Below are 21,891 nucleotides of genomic sequence, written 5' to 3'. Positions count from 1 at the left end.
CTAGGATCATGAAAGTTGATAGGAAGGTTAGTCATCACCTGCAGATGACCCCTATTGATTTTGAGATCTGTATGTCAAAGGTCAAGGTCAAAGTGACCCTGAACAGTTAAACGGTTTCCGGATGATAACTCAAGAACGCTTGGGCCTAGGATCATGAAATTTGATAGGGAGGTCGGTCATGACCAGCAGATGACCCCTATTGATTTTGAGATCAGTATGTCAAAGTTCAAGGTCACAGTGACCCGGAACAGTTAAATGGTTTCCGGATGATAACTCAAGATTGCTTGGGCCTAGGATAATGAAAGTTGATAGGGAGGTTGGTCATGACCAGCAGATGACCCATATTGATTTTGAGGTCAGTAGGTCAAAGGTCAAGGTCACAGTGACCAGGAACAGTAAAACGGTTTCCCGGCGATAACTCAAGAACGCTTGGGCCTAGGATCAGGAAAATTGGTAGGGAGATTGATCATGACCAGCAGATGACTCCTATTGATATTGAGGTCATTTGGTCAAAGTTCAAGGTCAGATTGGACAGGAACAGTTAAACAGTTTCTGGATGATAACTTGAGAACATTTGGGCCAAGGTCATGAAAGATGATAGAGAGGTTGATCATGACCAGCAGATGACCCCTATTGATTTTAAGGTTAGTAGGTTAAAGGTCAAGGTTACAGTGACCCGGAACATTTAAACCGTTTCCAGACAATTACTTGAGAATGCTAGTGCCTAGGATCATGAAACATGATAGGGAGGTTGGTCATGACCTGTAGATGGCCCCTATAGATTTTGAGGTCTGTAGGCTAATGGTCAAGGTCACATTGACCCGGAACAGTTAAACCCTTTCTGGACGATACTTTGAGAACGCTTGGGCCTAGGATCACTAAACTTAATAGGGAGGTTGATCATGACCAGCAGATGACCCCTGTTGATTTTGAGGTCAATAGGTCAAAGGTCAATGTCACATTGAACCAGAACAATAGAATTTTTGTTTACAGTGAGCAAATAATTTCTGTTCCTTGTGCAATTACTGAATGCATCAAGGGGGGCATTTCGTGTTCGACGAGCTCTTGTTTAATGTTTTGATACACCTTACCTTTATCTGTCTTTTTACTTAATTCTTAATCCACATTGAAGTCATTAAATACTCCAGTGACAGCTCCAGCTTCCTCAGATGTGCCCAGTTTCACTATCTAGCATCGTAATAGTCGAGCACATTGTATCCTGTGACAGCTCTTGTATTTTATGTTGCCATGGAAAAAGAATGAACGAATGGTCACATATTTAATTGCTCATAACTTTCGCATTTGAATGCCGATATTGAAATTTTTTTTCAGTCTTAAATGATTTACATTAACAATGTTGCCTCTCCATTTAAGTTAAGTTTTCTGTCAAGAGATGATAAATGACAGTACTTTTGAAGTCCCCAACTCTTTTTTTGTGTTTTGGAAGTTGTCATTTACTTGTAGAAAAAATGAAAGGAGTTGTTAGAAACCCAGGGAAAGTGTTAGATTGATTTATCTAATACTTAATTAAGATAGTCTTCAAAGAACCTTTATATTAAAAAATAAATGATTTCCTAACTGATTTCATAGACATATCGGGTAAAGGAATATATTTCATTTTACAATTTAATTTTTTTGTGTTTTTAACTTCACTAGATATATAAAATGTGTAAGAATAGATACATTCATTGTTAATCCCCTAGCTTCCTACCTGCCTTTCTTTGGAGGGGACTTGCAGTTTGTCCCCCATCTGTCCATCAGTCCAAACACACAGGAGTTAAGGGGCTATGTGAACAATAGATAACAGTGATTTCTATTCATTCAGTTGATTTGATTTTATGGCTAAATTTTTATGCCCCCGAAGGGAGGCATATAGTTTTTGAACCGTCTGTCCATCTGTCAGTCTGTCGGTCTGTCAGTCTGTCAGTCTGTCCGCAATTTTCGTGTCCGGTCCATATCTTTGTCATCGATGGATGGATTTTCAAATAACTTGGCATGAATGTGTACCACAGTAAGACGACGTGTCGCGCGCAAGACCCAGTTCCGTAGCTCAAAGGTCAAGGTCACACTTAGACATTAAAGGATAGTGCATTGATGGGCGTGTCCGGTCCATATCTTTGTCATCGATGGATGGATTTTCAAATAACTTGGCATGAATGTGTACCACAGTAAGACGACGTGTCGCGCGCAAGACCCAGGTCCGTAGCTCAAAGGTCAAGGTCACACTTAGACATTAAAGGATAGTGCATTGATGGGCGTGTCCGGTCCATATCTTTGTCAACCATGGATGGATTTTCAAATAACTTGGCATGAATGTGTACCACAGTAAGACGACGTGTCGCGCGCAAGACCCAGGTCTGTAGCTCAAAGGTCAAGGTCACACTTAGACGTTAAAGGTCATTTTTCATGATAGTGCATTGATGGGCGTGTCCGGTCCATATCTTTGTCAACCATGGATGGATTTTAAAATAACTACGCATGAATGTGTGGCACAGTAAGACAACATGTCGCGCGCAAGACCCAGGTCCGTAGCTCAAAGGTCAAGGTCACACTTAGACGTTAAAGGTCATTTTTCATGATAGTGCATTGATGGGCGTGTCCGGTCCATATCTTTGTCATTCATGCATGGATTTTAAAATAACTACGCATGAATGTGTGGCACAGTAAGACGACGTGTCGCGCGCAAGACCCAGCTCCGTAGGTCAAAGGTCCTAAACTCTAACATCGGCCATAACTACTCATTCAAAGTGCCATCGGAGGCATATGTCATCCTATGGAGACAGCTCTTGTTTTCATGTAGCTAAAAGAACAAAAGAAAAAACAGATGTAGCTTCCATTAGGAAGTATGTTAGTCACTTTGTCTCATGAAGTCCGATCCTGCCATAACTTTAGAAGTGCAAGATATTTTATCGTGAAACTTGGTACATTGATATGCTGCGATATGGGGCATATATATATCCTTTTATTTCATTGCTTTGACTAAAATTGTTGTTGCATTGGCAACAAATAGTCCAAAAATATTACAGAAAAGTGGTTAAGTTGGATCCTGCAATAACTGAAAGTATAAGATATTTTTACATGAAACTTGCATGTTGCAAAGATGAAAGACAAATAATAGGCACATACTTTTATTTTGTTGCTATGGCAACAAATTTGGTTGCTTTTGCTACATACAGTCCAAAAATATAACAAAAGTGGATCCTAATATAACTTAAAAAGTTATTTTTTCATGGAAGTTGGTATGTAAACATAACTCAGTATAGAGAATGTACATCATGTAACATGTTGTTTTATTTTCTATGTTTGTCTGTCCATTTATCCATCTACCCAAAGTAGGTCAGTCATAATGGATGGAATCTGCAATTTCTTCTAAAAGTATGAGAGATTTTTTTGTGAAACCTTGAACTTAGAGTGCAATATGTAGAATATGCACATCATTTTATTTTGTCCTTTTGTTGGTCTATTTGTCTGCCTGTCTGTCTGTCCATCCATCAGTCACAAAAGATAGACCATACATTAATTACAAGTTTCATAAAACCTGGTTTATTCATGGTGGGTTGTTCAGAGAGTATGCAGGTCCTTCAAGTTAGTTTCCAGTTTAAAAATTGTTGATCTTATGCGAGCAAATATTACAAATGCCCCCTTTTTGTTGGGGACTTCTATCATTGAGTTATAGTCTTGTTTAGCAAGTTTTTTCCAGCACTTTTCAGTACAGTGGCAGTGGGGGAGGGGGGAGGGGTGGGGGATGGGGGCACTTGGATTTGAATACGTGGTGCCTTAATGTTACCACACTGCTTAAATTACCTTTATGCACCTTAACCTTATCAGTAGAATGTGTACAATCGATTGAAAGGAGTTTTTAATTGTAAAAGTAAAATTGCAAAATTGTGTATCTATTGGCAGAGTATGGACATGGAGTCCACAGGCAAATACAGCAGCTACTGTGATGTCTAAATCAGCATTTCTGTCACTGGAGTGGGCCAGCAAGTCTGACAGATGGGTAGGTATTTTGAAATGAAATATTTACACATCAATTCAAAAGTAAAATCATTACTTGGGACTTCATGTTTTTAATTAATGGAAGCACGAAATTCACAAAAAATTTTCAGCCACAAATGTTTTTAGTCCCCTACTGGTTGAAAACCAGTTTCGGGGACTATAGGAATGCACTTTTCCGTCATTCCGTCCGTCCGTCCGTCCGTCCGCAATTTCGTGTCCGGTCCATAACTCTGTCATCCATTAAGGGATTTTAATATTACTTGGCACAAATGTTCCCCATGATCAGACGACGTGTCATGCGCAAAACCCGGACCCATAGCTAAAAGGTCAAGGTCACAATTGGAGGTCAAAGGTCAACAGGGCTTTTTTCCTGTCCGGTCCACAACTCTCTCATCCTTGAAGGGATTTTAGTATTACTTGGCACAAATGTTCCCCATGATGAGATGATGTGTCATGCGCAAATCCCGGACCCCTAGCTCAAAGGTCAAGGTCACAATTGGAGGTCAAAGGTCAACAGGGCTTTTTTCCTGTCCGGTCCATAACTCTCCCATCGATGAAGAGATTTTAATATTACTTGGCACAAATGTTCCCCATAAGGAGACGACGTGTCATGCGCAAAACCTGGACCCCTAGCTTAAAGGTCAAGGTCACAATTGGAGGTCAAAGGTCAACAAGGCTTTTTTCCTGTCCGGTCCATAACTCTCCCATCTATGAAGGGATTTTAATATTACTTGGCACAAATGTACCTCATAATAAGACGATGTGTCATGTACAACTTTCAGACCCCTAGCTCAAAGGTCAAGGTCACACTTAGCAGTCAAATGTTAACATAGCATGAACAGGGTCTGTTTCGTGTCCGGTCCATAACTCTGACATTCATCAAGGGATTTTAATATCACTTACCACAAGTGTTCCCCATGATGAGACGACGTGTCATGCGCAAATCCCGGACCCCTAGCTCAAAGTTCAAGGTCACAATTGGGGGTCAAAGGTCAACAGAGTTTTTTTCCTGTCCCGTCCATAACTCTGCCATCCATGAAGGGATTTTAATATTACTTGGCACAAATGTTCCCCATGATGAGACAACATGTCATGCGCAAAGCCCAGACCCTTAGCTCAAAGGTCAAGGTCACAATTGGAGGTCAAAGGTCAATAAGGTTTTTTCCCTGTCCGATCCAGAACTCAGTCATCCATCAAGGGATTACAATATTATGGCATAAATGTTTCCCATGATGAGATGATGTGTCATGCACAACACCCAGTACCCTAGCTTAAAGGTCAAGGTCACACTTTGAGATCAAAGGTCAAGAGGATTTTTTTCCTGTCCGGTCTATAACTTTGTCATGCAAAGCAGGATTTAGGTATCAGTTGGCACAAATATTCCCCTGGATGAGACAACATGCCATGCACAAGAACCAGGTCCCTAGGTCTAAGGTCAAGGTCATATTTAGAGGTCAAAGGTCAAATTCAAGAATGACTTTGTACAGCACATTTCTTCTTCATGCATGGAGGGATTTTGATGTAACTTGGACCAAATGTTCACCACCATGAGGTACCCTTGTTTTTAGAATTACGTCCCTTTGTTGTTACTATAAATAGATTTTATTGTAACTTTTTAGCTCATCTGATTTTTTGAAAAAAAATGATGAGTTATTGTCATCACTTGAGCGGTTGTCGGCGTCGGCGTCGGCGTCTGCGTCGGCGTTGCCTGGTTAAGTTTTATGTTTAGGTCAGCTTTTCTCCTAAACTATCAAAGCTATTGCTTTGAAACTTGGAATACTTGTTCACCATCATAAGCTGACCCTGTATAGCAAGAAACATAACTCCATCTTGCTTTTTGCAAGATTTATGGCCCCTTTTGTACTTAGAAAATATCAGATTTCTTGGTTAAGTTTTATGTTTAGGTCAACTTTTCTCCTAAACTATCAAAGCTTTTGCTTTGAAACTTGGAATACTTGTTCACCATCATAAGCAGACCCTGTACATCAAGAAACATAACTCCATCTTGCTTTTTGCAAGAATTATTGCCCCTTTTGGACTTAGAAAATCAGTTTTCTCGGTTAAGTTTTATGTTTAGGTCAGCTTTTATCCTAAACTATCAAAGCTATTCCTTTAAAACTTGCAACACTTGTTCACCATCATAAGCTGACCCTGTACAGCAAGAAACATAACTCCATCCTGCTTTTTGCAAGATTTATGGCCCCTTTTGGACTTAGAAAATATCAGATTTCTTGGTTAAGTTTTATGTTTAGGTCAACTTTTTCTCTTAAACTATCAAAGCTATTCCTTTAAAACTTGCAACACTTGTTCACCATCATAAGCTGACCCTGTACAGCAAGAAACATAACTCCATCCTGCTTTTTGCAAGATTTATGGCCCCTTTTGGACTTAGAAAATATAAGATTTCTTGGTTAAGTTTTATGTTTAGGTCAACTTTTTCTCTTAAACTATCAAAGCTATTGCTTTAAAACTTGCAACTCTTGTTCACCATCATAAGCTGACCCTGTACAGCAAGCAACATAACTCCATCCTGCTTTTTGCAATAATTATTGCCCCTTTTGGACTTAGAAAAATCATTTTCTTGGTTGAATATTATGTTTAAGTCAACTTTTCTCATAAACTATCAAAGCTATTGCTTTAAAACTTGCAACAGTTTTTCACCATCATAAGTGGACACTGTACATCAAGAAACATAACTCTATCCTGCTTTTTGCAAGAGTGATGGCCCTTTTTAGACTTAGAAAATCATGGGTAGGACAATATTTCTATTATACAAAAAAAATCAGATGAGCGTCAGCACCCGCAAGGCGGTGCTCTTGTTTATTACTGGCGGTAGAGAAAAATCGAGACCACTCTTCTTTGGTACAGCATGCATGTTACATCCAATTTTTAGGTGTATTTTGACCTATCTCACCTGGTAAAGAGTTTCTTGTGGACTTATATTATATAGATTTTTTTTTTTTTTTTTTTTTTTTTTTTTTTTAAAGATTAATTTCCCTTTGTTGTTACTATAAATAACTTACATGATAACATTTTTATAATCAGCCAAAAAAAATCAATATGAAAACAACTGTGGGTTTTTATATATGCACATTTTCATTCAAGTGTGTTGTTATAACATATTGTATATGTAGTACAATATTGTTTATACATCATTGACAGATATCAGTTCATTATGTTATACTGCAGTAGAGAAAATTAGGTGCCTTCCAGTAGGGGACTTTGTATTGCATGGCAATACTTCATTCACTTGTTGAATTTGCCATGTTTGAATTAGATTTAAATCTGATAGAATCTTGTGACAGCAAATAGTAAACAGTACAACTTCCATTAAAAGACCATCTAAAGGAAGACAAAAAGGGTCTATTAACACAAGTGGTCCCTTTATACAACATAATTTGCTGTTTAACTACTCAAAAGAGATCTGAAGAATTGGTCTCTTAATGCAGGTGGACTCTTAAAAGATGTGGCCTCTTGAATAACTTTGGCTATATAAGTGGTCAGTTTTGAATTAGTGAACTTGCAGTTGAAATTATAGTATTGTTTCTGTTTTATCTCTAGTTGTTGCTAGGCAACAGGTCTGGGAATATCCGTCTGTTTGATGTTAAAGAAATGAAGTCATTTTATGAAGCAACAGCAGATACTAGTTATCCCAGGTAGGAGTTTGTTTTGTGATCTATAGTATGCAAATAGTTTGTATGAGATTGTAAAATCAGTACTTTTGTTTACAGAATTCAGATATTTTAAGGTGAAAAAACTACAGGTACAAAATAGTGTGTTTAGAAATCACCTTGGGACTTCATCTTACTGCTTCTGTTTGTTTCACAAATTCTTTAACAGCGTTTGTAAATGTCTTTTCAATTTAGACAAATAAAACTCACACATTAGTTTTAAGGTCTTCAGGAGAGGTAGTAGGGGGCCTTATTGTCTGAGTGGACAAGTTTGTTCACTTTGAATCATTGCCCTTCCTAGCTGTTGGTTCAGAACCCTGCAGAGGCTGGATGGTTTAGATTTCTTTCATGGAAAGAAACTGTTCATCTAACTTGCTTATACCTCATTAAGTAGAGAAGTATAGACCACCTACTGGGGGTATGCGAAATAGGATCACACTTTTCATCCATTAGTCTGCCACAGTCTTCTTTTGAATTCCACATGTGGTATCATGCAGAAAAAGTGAAAACTTTGGTAGATGGTCATGTATGTAGATACATGGTCTTGTGTTAATTTACAACACCCTCTCTGTATGTGAACAGACAGCAGTGTTGAGAGGTGCACAATGTCTTTGAGGCATATTTCTAGTTTTTATACTGTTTAAAATTTCATGTATGAAAATTTAATTCTTGTCCTGCTGGACATAATTGATTCTGCCTTTACAACCAGTGTAGATCATGATCAGCCTGCTCATCCATGCAGTTTGATCAAGATCTGCACTGTTCACCATTTAGTTTGTATCTTTTTGGTAAGCTCCCTAAATGATACTGTCCAAACTGAATAGTGGACAAGTTCATTATAGAAATTTAGCAGGGTAAGGGTTAAGTCCTATATGTAATTGTTCAAGCCTAGTAATAGTGGAATTATTTTACCCTTAACAGAATAGTGACACTGTGTTCTAACCCAGCTGCCCCAGTGTTTGTGTGTTCAGCAACGTCTGGGCATGCCAGGTCTGGTTCCACAAGTTCAGATGGTGGTCATGATAACAGAAATGGAAAACTGACTGTATGGGACTTAAAGACAATGAAATCTGATGTATGATGATTTTCCTGTTATTTAGCGTTATTTTAAATAATCCTTTCATAACTAGTGTTTATATAGCTGCTTTAGAGGTTTGTGAGTACATAACAGAGAGGTTGTGATTTTATCCTTACACCTGTAGGAATTCCCAGATGTGATGATAAGTGTCTGTTAAAAATTGTCAAAAATGTTTCATAAAGTTGCTCAATACAGATGTATATACACATTTAAAACTTCCAATTACAGTTTTACAAGTGCAGTAACATCTGTGATAGATGACCAGTGTTTTTAGGTCATTAGGTCAAAGGTAAAGGTCATTACATATTTAAGACATGACAGTTACATACTCATTCACATAATATTACAGCCAGATGATTTATAATTATATTGTTACCTACATGTATTGTTTTTTGGGGTTTTTTTACAGAAAACACTTCCGCTTGAGTCAGGACCAGTATGTGTCAACAGCTGTTCATTTAATCACAATGGTCAGCTTCTTATAACTGGGGGTGCAGATGGAGTTATTAGACTTTTTGGTAAGCTAGATCATGGAAGCTGAAAATTCAGTCCTTTTTAGCTCACATGAGCCAAAATGTGGCCAATTTACAAATTTTATTTTGTTTCAGTCACTTTCAAAATAAAATTTCTTTTAATGGTTTGGGGACACTTTTATTTTACTCTGTTACATAATTACTGTGTTACACAGCAAATATACTGAATTATGAAATATTAATTGATTATATATACAGGAAGGTAGCCAGAGACTGAAAATACTGATGCTGAACATTTTATGGGATTCTGAGAAATGCTTCTTTAAAAATTTTGTTAACTTGCTTTTCCTTCACGGAAAGAATCATTCAGTAATCACGACATAGCTTTGTCAAGAATCTAATTGCTTTTAGTTAGTGAGATTACCCTTTCTCTGGTCTGTAGCAGCCACAAATAGATCTTACATCACCTCTGCACAAAGCTGTTGTAAGTAAATCACATACTATAAAATCATTTGAGCCGCGCCATGAGAAAACCAACATAGTGGCTTTGCGACCAGCATGGATCCAGACCAGCCTGCGCATCTGGTCAGGATCCACGCTGTTCGCTAACAGTTTCTCCAATTCCAATAGGCTTTAAAAGCGAACAGCATGGAGCCTGACCAGACTGTGTGGATGCGCAGGCTGGTCTGGATCCATGCTGGTCGCACACCCACTATGTTGGTTTTCTCATGGCGCGGCTCATTTAATTTTGTGGACATGATATTATGTGTTTTGTAGTCAAAATGGCTATTTTATTGGAATATGAATTTTGGATTTTTATTATTGAATATAAAATGAGTGGAAGTTTTGTTTATGCATTGGGGTTTAATTTTGGGATTCATTTGATTTTCTAAAAATCTTCAAAAATTGAACACACATGCATTTCACAGTAATTTCTTCCTTAGGTGATGCTGTGTCAAGATTGTTAAAATACCGGTAATTTTACTCAGATATATAAAAATAATGTAAACCACTGCAATCCTTCTTGTACTGAATTAAAACTGATGATATTTAGTACTTTATGAATAACAAGGTCAAGGTTGTTCCAGCATGGTCAGACCAGTGGTACTAGACCTGTTTAACTATCTAAGTGGCAGAGTTGAAATGTCCTTAAATTTGATGCTAATCCTTGAAAACTCCTTGAAAGTGACTATGACCTAAAACAAGTACTTAAATGTTGAAAAAAAAAAATTGCTTGAATTTTAAACAGAACTTCCTGAAAACAGTACTATTGCAGCTCGCTTTTTGGAAAGAATAAATTTTGAATTAAACAAGAAGCACAAGAATGACGTAAAAGAAAAAAAATGGTGTTATTATTGATGCTGGTATGCCCTAATGGGGTTTACGGGTAAGTGGCCGTATATGATGACATTTTATCTCATTTTACGCAGAACACAATTTCTACTACTCTAGACTGTATATTTAAATACTCCATGTCATATGATTGTGACCTTTTGTCCAAGTTCTCGCTGATGGTCTCATAATTATGACGGTCTCGACTGAATAACACTGTTTAGGAATCTTTGATAAAGGTTGTTCAAGATTTAGTTTAAACTAATTTATTTTATGATGCTGACACCTGACATAACGCTAGAAGTGACATCAGGACCAAATTGCTCCAAACTTCATCCACTGGATAACTTTGTTCTCCGTCTGTGCATCAAATATTGATGAAAATGCAGTAGAATAAAAAGATTAGAACAGTAAAATGTGTGACTTTTAACAGAATCTGATCTAGTTCTATGTCTACCAGATTCAGTGTCGCATTTTAAGAAGAAATTGTTTTAAAATTTAACTACCGTAGCAGACAGATTAACCAGTGGATAATTTTTTGTGCAACTCAGTCCTGGAGTCTGCTTGCACCATTAAAAGCCAAAATATTGCTTTACAGCCAAAATTGTATCAAATTCAAAGTGACTTAGAAAAACAAAAACAAAATCTTTATTATAGATGTTAGCCAGCAGAGATGTATTTCCCACTGGCAAGCTCATGATGGAGATATCAGAAATGTTCTATACTCGGCAGATTATAACTCCTGTTACAGTCTCGGAAATGATGGAAAGGTAAAAGTTCTCTTTGTTTACTTAAACAATTCCAGATCTTTTACTTGAATGTATATATATTCAGTGTTGATTGTATATATATTCAGTTGAAAATGAAGCATTTCATTGCATAATTTTACTATCAAAGACCTTTTATGACATTTATTTGAAAACTGTAGAAAATGTTGAGTAGTATTGGTTGGTTATAAATAATTTGGAGTGAAATAAAATAGCGTCCTTCACTCCCTTTTGAAAAACAGAGGGACAGTTTGCCTCAAGTATACATGTTTTAGCTTTACTGTTCGAAGAATAGGTAGCCCATTTTGTCAGCGTTGGGATTTGGTGGGAATGGATTGAAACTTCACACACTTATTCACTATGATGAACTGACTTATATTGCACATGTTCCATAATTCTGTTTTGCTTTTTTAGAAAATTATGCCCCTTTCTTGACATTTTTTGTTTAAAATTTTGCATTTAGCTTGTATCTCAGGTTCCATTAATGAGAATGAATTGAAACTTCACAAGCTTGTCCAGTAATGAGCTGACATGCATTGTGTAGGTTCCATAAATCTGTTTTGCATTTTTACAAAATTAAGCCCTTTTTGGACTTTCATTCTCTTCATATGAGGAAGCCATCCAGCTGGCTTACGGAAGGTCGGTGGTTCTACCCAGGTGCCTGCTGGGAAATAATGCACGGGGGGGGGGGGGGGGCTGGGGTCTTCCTTCACCATCAAAGCTGGAAAGTCGGCATATGACCTATAATTGTGTCGGTGCGACGTTAAACCCAACAAACAAAAAAATTATATTGATTCAGAGACAAGGCTGTTGAACAGTCCAGAGTTGCTGTCCTATGACAGCTCTTGTTTTTCAAGGTATATGTTTCAAATGAGTTTCTTGACCACTATATAGGTATCTTGCTATGATGTTAAAAAAATAGTCCGATACGTTACAGGATTAAGTTAATTGAGTCTCATTTCTTTAACAGACAGAGAAATTAATCTAACAAGGAGCTGTTATATCAAAAAGAAAGAACAATTTTTAAATTTTTTGTTATTTAAGATGACTGAATGGAGTATGCACAGGACGGGTCAAAAGCTACGAGATTTGCCTATCCACCAGGGTGCTGTACCAAACTTTTCACTGCTAGACGCAGGGGCCAGCACAAAGGAAGTTCCTGTTGGCAAATTGTTGGCACTAGATTCCGATGGGCATTACTTGTTGAGCTGTAATGACACAAGTTCAGAAATATACAGGGTTTGTTATTTTAAAGCTGGCCTTTTTAGCTCACCTAAACAAAGCTCAGGTGAGTTTTTGTGATCACTCGATGTCTGGCCTTCGTCGTCTGTCTGTAAACAATTAGCTTGTGTATGCGATACAGGCTGTATTTTTCAACTGATCTTCATGAAATTTGGTCAGAATGATTAACTTGATGAAATCTAGGCCGAGTTCCAAAATGTGTCATCTGGGGTCAAAAACTAGGTCACAAGATCAAATCAAAGAAAAACCTTGTGTATGCGATAGAGGGTGTATTCTTCAACTGATCTTCATGAAATTTGGTCAGAATGATTACCTTGATGAAATCTAGGCCGAGTTTGAAAATGGGTCATCTGGGTTCAAAAACTAGGTCACCAGGTAAAATCAAAGAAAAACCTTGTGTATGCAATAGAGGCTGTATTTTTCAATTCATGAATTTTGGTCAGAATGATTACATTGATGAAATCTAGGCCAAGTTCGAAAGTCAGAATGATAACCTAAATGAAATTTAGGCCGAGTTTGAAAATGGGTCATCTGGGGTCAAAAAGTAGGTCACTAGGTCAAATCAAAGAAAAACCTGGTGTTTTCGATAGAGCCTGTTTTTTCAACTGATCTTCATGAAATTTGGGCAGAATGATTGCATTGATGAAATCTAGGTCAAGTGCAAATATGGGTCATCGGGTCAAAAAGTAGGTCACTAGGTCAAATCAAAGGAAAACCTTGTGTATGTGATAGAGGCTGTATTTTTCAATTGATCTTCCCGAAATTAAGTTAGAATGATTACCTTGATGAAATCTAGGTCGAGTTCCAAAATGTGTCATCTGGGGTCAAAAACTAGGTCACAAGGTAAAATCAAAGAAAAACCTTGTGTATGCGATAGAGGCTGTATTTTTCAACTGATCTTCATGAATTTTTTTCAGAATGATAGCCTTGATTAAATCTAGGTCAAATTCGAATATGGGTCATCTGGGTTCAAAAACTAGGTCACTAGGTCAAATCAAGGAAAAACCTTGTGTATGCAATAGGGGCTGCATTTTACACTGGATTTTCATAAAATTTGGTCAGATTGGTTGCCTTGATGAAATCTAGGTCAAGTTGCAAATATGGCTAGTCTGGGATCAAAAACTAGGTCACTAGGTCAAATCAAAGAAAAACATTGTGTATGCGATAGAGGCTGTATTTTTCAATTGATCTTCATGAAATTTGGTCAGAATGTTAGCCTTGATGAAATCTAGGTCAAGTTCGAATATGGGTCATCTGGGGTCAAAAACTAGGTCACTAGGTCAAATAAAAAAATACTTGTTTATAATAAATATTTTTGCTCCAATTTTAATGATAATTGGTCAGAATATGTTTTCCATGAAATCACTAGGTCAAACATGTTTACACTGTTATGGTGTGTTTCTCAGGTGAGCGACCTAGGGCCATCTTGGCCCTCTTGTTTATAAATGCTGCTAATGGAAGTTAGATACATTAAATTTGTCTTAGCTAAGTAGGGAAGATCATAGGGTTGTTAGTTTGGTCCCTGGGTGAGCTGTTTGTTGTCTATAGTGGTTTGATAGGAGATGTGCCTGAAATTAATTGTACTACTTGTTGAGAACAGGTAAGTACTGGTACAGGATCCAGGAACACTGGCAAGGCTAACTGGCAACCATTACATTAATAAAATAATTGTTGAAAAACAGCATTAAACCCCAAACAAACTTACAAAATTTACCATTACATCAATGAATCATATTGAATCTAAATTGTGTCAGGGAGACAGAGTGAAACCCAAACAAAAACAAACAAGCAAATTCGATGAATTGGTATCCCCCCGCTGAAAGGGTTAGTGGTGAAGAACGGTAAAAAAATATATCCAGCAAAAAGTTAAGGATGTTACTAAGAAGCAAATAATTTCATTAGTCAAAATCAATTTAACCGAAAATGAATGCATTTTTTTAGCTCACCTGTCACATAGTGACAAGGTGAGCTTTTGTGATCACGCAGCGTCCGTCGTCCGTCCGTCCGTCCGTCCGTGAACTTTTTGCTTGTGACCACTCTAGAGGTCACATTTTTTGTGGGATCTTTATGAAAGTTGGTCAGAATGTTCATCTTGATGATATCTAGGTCAAGTTCGAAACTGGGTCATGTGCCTTCAAAAACTAGGTCAGTAGGTCTAAAAATAGAAAAACCTTGTGACCTCTCTAGAGGCCATATATTTCACAAGATCTTCATGAAAATTGGTCAGAATGTTCATCTTGATGATATCTAGGTCAAGTTCGAAACTGGGTCACGTGCCATCAAAAACTAGGTCAGTAGGTCTAAAAATAGAAAAACCTTGTGACCTCTCTAGAGGCCATATATTTCAAAAGATCTTCATGAAAATTGATCAGAATGTTCATTTTGATGATATCTAGGTCAAGTTCGGAAGTGGGTCATGTGCCGTCAAAAACTAGGTCAGTAGGTCAAATAATAGAAAAACCTTGTGACCTCTCTAAAGGCCATATTTTTCATGGGATATGTATGAAAGTTGGTCTGAATGTTCATCTTGATGATATCTAAATCAAGTTTGAAACTGGGTCATGTGCCTTCAAAAACTAGGTCAGTAGGTCTAAAAATAGAAAAACCTTGTGACCTCTCTAAAGGCCATATATTTCATGAGATCTTCATGAAAATTGGTCAGAATGTTCACCTTGATGATATCTAGGTCAAGCTCGAAAGTGGGTCATGTGCCATCAAAAACTAGGTCAGTAGGTCAAATAATAGAAAAACCTTGTGACCTCTCTAGAGGCCATATTTTTCATGTGATCTGTACAAAGGTTGGTCTGAATGTTCATCTTGATGATATATAGGTCAAGTTCGAAAGTGGGTCACGTGCCATCAAAAACTAGGTCAGTAGGTCAAATAATAGAAAAACCTTGTGACCTCTCTAAAGGCCATATTTTTCATGGGAATTGTATGAAAGTTGGTCTGAATGTTCATCTTGGTGATATCTAGGTCAAGTTCGAAACAGGGTCATGTGTGGTCAAAAACTAGGTCAGTAGGTCTAAAAATAGAATAACCTTGTGACCTCTCTAGAGGCTATACATATGAATGGATCTCCATAAAAATTGGTCAGAATGTTCATCTTGATGATATCTAGGTCATGTTCGAAAGTGGGTCATGTGCCATCAAAAAGTAGGTCAGTAGGTCAAATAATGAAAAACGTTGTGACCTCTCTAGAGGCCATATTTTTCATGGGATCTGTATGAAAGTTGGTCTGAATGTTTATCTTGATGATATATAGGTTAGGTTTGAAACTGGGTCGACTGCGATCAAAAACTAGGTCAGTAAGTCTTGAAATAGAAAAACCTTGTGACCTCTCTAGAGGCCATACCGTTGAATGGATCTTCATGAAAATTGGTCAGAATGTTCACCTTGATGATATCTAGGTCAAGTTTGAAACTGGGTCAAGTGCCTTAAAAAACTAGGTCAGTAGGTCAAATAATAAAAAAACCTTGTGACCTCTCTAAAGGCCATATTTTTCATGGGATCTGTATGAAAGTTGGTCTGAATGTTCATCTTGATGATATCTAGGTCAAGTTTGAAACCGGGTCAGCTGCAGTCAAAAACTAGGTCAGTAGGTATAAAATTAGAAAAATCTTTTGACCTCTCTAGAGACCATATTTTTCAATGGATCTTCATGAAAATTGGTCAGAACTTTTATCTTGATAATATCTAAGTCAAGTTCAAAACTGGGTCACATGAGCTCAAAAACTAGGTCACTATGTCAAATAATAGAAAAAACGACATCATACTCAAAACTGGGTCATGTGGGAAGAGGTGAGCGATTCAGGACCATCATGGTCCTCTTGTTTTTTTTTTTTGGTGGGGGGGGGAGGTTTACAAAACTTCACATGTTTATTTTAAATATTGATGGAAAATGAAAAATGAAAAATAAAGAAGAAAAAAAATGGGATGAGGTGGGGGGGGGGGTGCATGATTGGGGTGGTGAGCATGACTGGGTGGAGGAGTGAGGTAGGGGAACGGTACAACTTTGCATGTTGATAAATATTCATGGAAGGTTTGAGGAGAAAAAATTAAAAAAGGAATGAAAAAATTTTTTTGGGGGGGAAGGGACGTGACCAAGGCAAGGTGGTGACCAGGTGTGGGTACACAACTTCACATGTTTACAATAAATGTTCATGGAAAAGAATGAAGAAGTTTAGTGAAATTCTTCTGGTTTGTTTAAATATGTACACATCTGTGGATTTTTAAACAATTAAAGGACAATAACTCTAAGGAAAATTGACCAATAAAAAAAATGATGGGCATCATCAAAGTATGTTGGTTCATATTTATTTCAAGTTTCATGAAATTCTACCAGCTTGTTACTGAGAAATGGCTGCAGACGTGGATTTTTCATTAAATCAAGGACAATAACTCTAAGGGAAATTGACCAATCCAAAAAAAAAACTTGACGGGCATCATCGCAGTATGTTGGTTCATGTTTATTTCAAGTTTTATGAAATTCTACCTGCCATTTACTGAGAAATGGCTGCAGACGGACATTTTTGGGCATTTTTCATTAAATCAAGGGCAATAACTCTAAGGGAAATTGGCCAATAAAAAAAAAACTTGACGGGCATCATGGCAGTATGTTGGTTCATGTTTATTTCAAGTTTCATGAAATTCTGTACCCCCCCCCGATTTATCGGTGTGGGATAATAAGATAAACTGATTTTTGATTGTAATAATTATTATTAAAACTTTTTGGGGGTAGGGAGATTTTATAAAAATATGAAAAAAAAGAGTTTTATTTTATTATTATGGTATGTCTGTATAGCAGAATCCATAGTTGCATTAGATATAAGCATGGTATACATGCTTTACACTGTGAAATCATTTAATTTCATGGGTATTAAAGTTTGTGGTTTTTGCCCAACTTTCTTGTTTTGTGTGGAGTTAATTTTGTGGATTGACACAACAATGAAATCAGCGAAAATTATTTCTGCACGAATAGAAATGATTTTACAGTATTTGATTTTATATTTTGTAATCTTATTTTGCAGTTGATACGGGATGATCCAGGACTTTTGTACATGATGGATTTGAGAGGTCATAGGTCATCACTTATTACAACTGTAGACTGGTCGCCAAACATCGACACAAAAATTTGTTTGACTGGTTATCTAGATGGAAAAATTATAGTTTCTACACTTCTGTCTCAGTAAAATACATGTAATTTAAATGATTGCTCTTACAGATTTGAAATTGGCAAATTTATGCATTTTTGAAAATAGCTTCCTTTTTTTTGGCAAAACTTCAAAATTTTATGCAAAGAAAATGAAATGATTTTACAGAAGGCTTTTTATATGGAATATTATAAACTTTGTATTATTTAAAATATTCTATGTTTATAAATTTTGTCTGCTTGTTAATGTAAATGAAATGTGTGTATAATCAGCTGGTAATAAAAGGATCAGAAAGTTAGGTTAGTAGACTGATAATCTTGTGCACTTCAAGTTAGGCCAGTAGCCTGGTCATCTTGATTCATTTCCAGTTAGGATAGTAGAGCAGTCATAAGCCTATCATTTAAAAATTTGGTTGATGATGCAGTGTGGGCGTTCTTTTTGATGACTTTAAAGAAGACACTGTCGAACTTTATAACCCCTCTACTAATTCTTGTGTGAAAGTTGTAAATTACTTGTTAATGACAAATGAGTACTGGTAATCTGGTCTGGTATTGAATTCAGAAACATCAGCTCTTAATAAAGGTACCTGATCAATTTCTGAAAAACTGTTACAAAATCACATCAAAGCAATAACTATATATTTAAGCATTAAAATTTTATGTTTAATTTAAATACACACTACTGTCAAAGAATGATTTAAAGGTGGTCAGTCTCAATTTAGCAACATAATTATGCCATTTTTTACTTCTTATACAGTACAATCGCGATCCTACGAAAAGCCAAGGGACCGGCCGTTTTTTTCGTAATATCGCATTTTCGTTCAAGCGTAGTATAGGAAATTTCGCTATACAGCACCTTAATATCTACGTCAAAAACTAGGTCAGTAGGTCAAATAATAGAAAAACCTTGTAATATCACGTCGTAACCCGTGGTATTTAAACATGTGACTGTCGTATCGGAGTGCATGTATACCAATTTCATGTACATCTGGGTGTACTACAAATCTTATTCGAATCTGAACTCAGATGGTATGTAGAATGTAGAACGCGTTTTTTTTTTTTTTCATCACTTTTTATTCACTGTACATAAAACATATACAGGGTACATTGTTGCACGAGAAAAAAAAACGCAATTGCATATTCCGGTACCCTAAGTTACCCTTTACTGAAGTGTTTGGTATAATAAAATGACAATATACAGACGATCAGGACTTAAATATTGTTTTATTTTCATTATGCACTAGTTGTTTGAGCCGTATAGATATCGAAACAAGTGTGGCTTGTATGCCATCCGATCGGATAGTTATATGAGAAAAAAAATAACCACTAACTTGTGTCATAATGTAAAACGCATATGTTTCGAATTTAATTACTAAGTTTTCACACTTTAATCACTGTTTACGCCCAACTAAATGATAGTGACACTTTCCACTCTTAAATATTTTCACGCCATTATGGAAGGTGTGAAAACTTAGACGATACATTCGTAAAATTGCAACTTAAACAAGTTGAAAACAGGCATTAAAGGCATAACAATACATTCGTAGGAGCGCATTTTTCGTAAAACTGCATTTTCGTAAAACCGCAACTTTGTTACATAGAAATAAGAAGGAAAGCAGCCGGGACCACAACACCTTTTCGTATTATACCGGTATTTCGTTAAATTGCGATTCGTAGCATCGCGAATGCACTGTATATTCTGTTTAATATTCATTTAATGACAGAAAAATCGTTATAGAAAGTCTTTGTCTAATATAAATTTTTGTAATTTCCTTCCTTTAATATGAAAGTATTTAAAAAGCAGACTATTTGTCTTCAGTATAATTTCAAATTGATAGATACTGAGATATTTCAACAACCTGAAATGAAAGACATCTTTGTTGAATTATGTACTTGTATAATGACTGCTCCCTAAGGCAATAAAGGGATGTGTGCAATTGATTCTGTTGTATTTCTGTGATTTGTTTCATGCTTTAATTATGATTAATCATGTTCAGTATCTGAGATAGTGTTGTTGTCCTTAAATCCCATATACAGTAAACCCTGTATTAAGCAGCCAGCAATTGGAACGATACAATCTGGAAACTTTCTTAAAATAACTTGAAAATAGAACAAAAATTCAATTTGGGAAGTTAGTGGATATGCTGCTTAAGGCAAGTGGCTGCCTAATACAGGTGAAACTGAAACTTTATTTTTCGAGTTTCAGTTTTAATACAGGTGGCTGCTATTGCAGGTTCAACTGTAACTGCATAAAAGTAGAGTGGTTTAGAGCAGAATAGAATGGAACAGTAGAGACAGCTGTGGGGGTACAAGAGGAGGAATTGGACAAAATTCAAAGAATGCATTCAGTTCCTGCTTTAAAATTAATACAATATGATATTCACCTGCTTTCCTGTTTGTTCGATATTTGGAAGATGTGAAAGATCAAAAAAAAATGGCAAGCAAAGGCGTCTGTCAAATGCGAAAATAAGATGGACAAAAACACCAAATACTGAAAAATTCCCACCCATATCAACCTTAAATAAATCCTGTAAATATGAAATCTGAAAACAGAATGAGGACACCCTTTAAATAACTGCTTCAAGGATGATCACTTAACCTGATCAGAAGCAATATCAAAATGTTAAGGTCCTCTGGTGAGTGACTTGGGCCCATTTTGGCCTACTGTTCTTTGAAATCACTTTATAGAATGTGTACTTCTATAAAATCAAGGTCAAGTTTGATTACCAGCCAGTTTGTATAAATATCTGGAGAGATATGGCACTTGAATTCTTGATAGTCAAAATTGCAAAAATTGAGTTTGCTAAATAAGTAGAAAATCAATTGCAAAAATCAAAATTAATTTTTACTTGCGACATGCAGAATCAGGTGTGTGAAGTAGTTATAAACTTATTTGAAATATTTGATTCTGTCTAGCACCTGTGATCTAACCTCTCCCATATATCAAATAATCAGAATGTTGTGTCTTCAGAATGTAGGACTTATAGACATGTGTAGAAAATGACCTTATAGGTTATAAAACTTTATGAATCTAAGAATAATTTACACATGTATAAATCTACTATTTTCCTTAACATGTCTACAAAAGTTTTTAAAAACCGATTCCGAAAATAGAAAATCTTATGCATTTTGGAAATATAATGTGTTGCAATTTTTGATGTGCTATAATGAAGTTTTAATTAAGTGCAATTACTTGACTTCGTGAAGAAAGTTAAACATTTTAAACTATTATAATTTTGCTACACCCATTGTTTCATAGCAAGGAACAACACTGTACACACTTGCCATCCTGCCTAAACCCCATGTCTCCTAGACATCTTATTAGACATCTTAGGTATGTTGGTTTGATGTTGGATTTAGGTTGCTGACATTGTGACTCATTCTCGCTCACCAGAGGTTTACCATGATTCCCTAGCTGAAGTTGAGTTTGTCTTTGAATTTCGACAAACCTGTGATAGTCAAGTCAATGACTGTATACCAAAATCCAAACAGAATCCAATATTTATTGTTACAATGTCAGGTGTTTGCTGGGTTGTGAGTACCGTATTAATTAAAATCTGAAAAACGGTTCTTTCAGCAACAGTGAGAACCTGAAAATGGTAGGGTAAGAATGTAGAGGATAAAAATTACAATTAATTAGAAACTGTTGAGCTGTGGCACTGTCTTCTTAATAATATGGCTGGAGGTCAGGCAGTGTTGCAGTATTGGGAGGTAACCTATATTCCACAAGACTAAGTATGAGGGGGAAAGGAGATCTAGCTTGAAATTATCTGATCAGACATAGACGCAAAGCTAGGTCATGAGGGCCCTTACTCTTTGGAGTTGAAGACTCCAGTTTGATTCCTGGGTACTCCCATTGTGCTGTGTTCTTGGGCAAGTGTCGCGGTATAGGACTTGATTATTAAAACAGGGAGAAAAGGTGTTGGCGGCTGGGCAGCTCAGTCGGTAGAGCACTGGAAAGGTATTCCGAGGCCCCAGTTACGAGTCCTGGTCTGGTCTGGCTGCACACTAGCTTTTCTCACCCTATGACACAAGGCACTTCATCACCATTGCCTCAGTCGACCAAGCTTAAGCGGGTACCAGGTGGGGGTAAGGTATGATTGGTGTCAACTGTTCTTAAAATACGGTAGCTTGAAAGCTCAGTATGAGTTTATGACTACAATATTTTTTCACAAAG

General features: G+C 36.6%; 1 protein-coding gene across 1 annotated transcript in view; it reads left to right on the top strand.

Moving 5' to 3' along the window:
- Nucleotides 1-19,718, top strand: part of LOC128559588 (WD repeat-containing protein 91-like) — a 44,174-nt gene extending 24,456 nt beyond the window's left edge. The window contains exons 11-17 of the mRNA XM_053551730.1: nt 3,904-4,000; nt 7,561-7,655; nt 8,592-8,745; nt 9,158-9,266; nt 11,211-11,323; nt 12,365-12,559; nt 17,593-19,718. Of these exons, the coding sequence (XP_053407705.1) occupies nt 3,904-4,000; nt 7,561-7,655; nt 8,592-8,745; nt 9,158-9,266; nt 11,211-11,323; nt 12,365-12,559; nt 17,593-17,754 (925 nt within the window). The 3' untranslated portion in view covers nt 17,755-19,718. The remainder of the gene's footprint in view (nt 1-3,903; nt 4,001-7,560; nt 7,656-8,591; nt 8,746-9,157; nt 9,267-11,210; nt 11,324-12,364; nt 12,560-17,592) is intronic.
- The last annotated feature ends 2,173 nt before the right edge of the window (nt 19,719-21,891 follow it).

The sequence above is a fragment of the Mercenaria mercenaria genome, chromosome 9 (assembly GCF_021730395.1).
Source record: "Mercenaria mercenaria strain notata chromosome 9, MADL_Memer_1, whole genome shotgun sequence".
NCBI classification, from domain to species: domain Eukaryota; kingdom Metazoa; phylum Mollusca; class Bivalvia; order Venerida; family Veneridae; genus Mercenaria; species Mercenaria mercenaria.
Note: the sequence above shows the minus strand (reverse complement) of the source record. Positions and strands in the feature narration are given on the sequence as shown.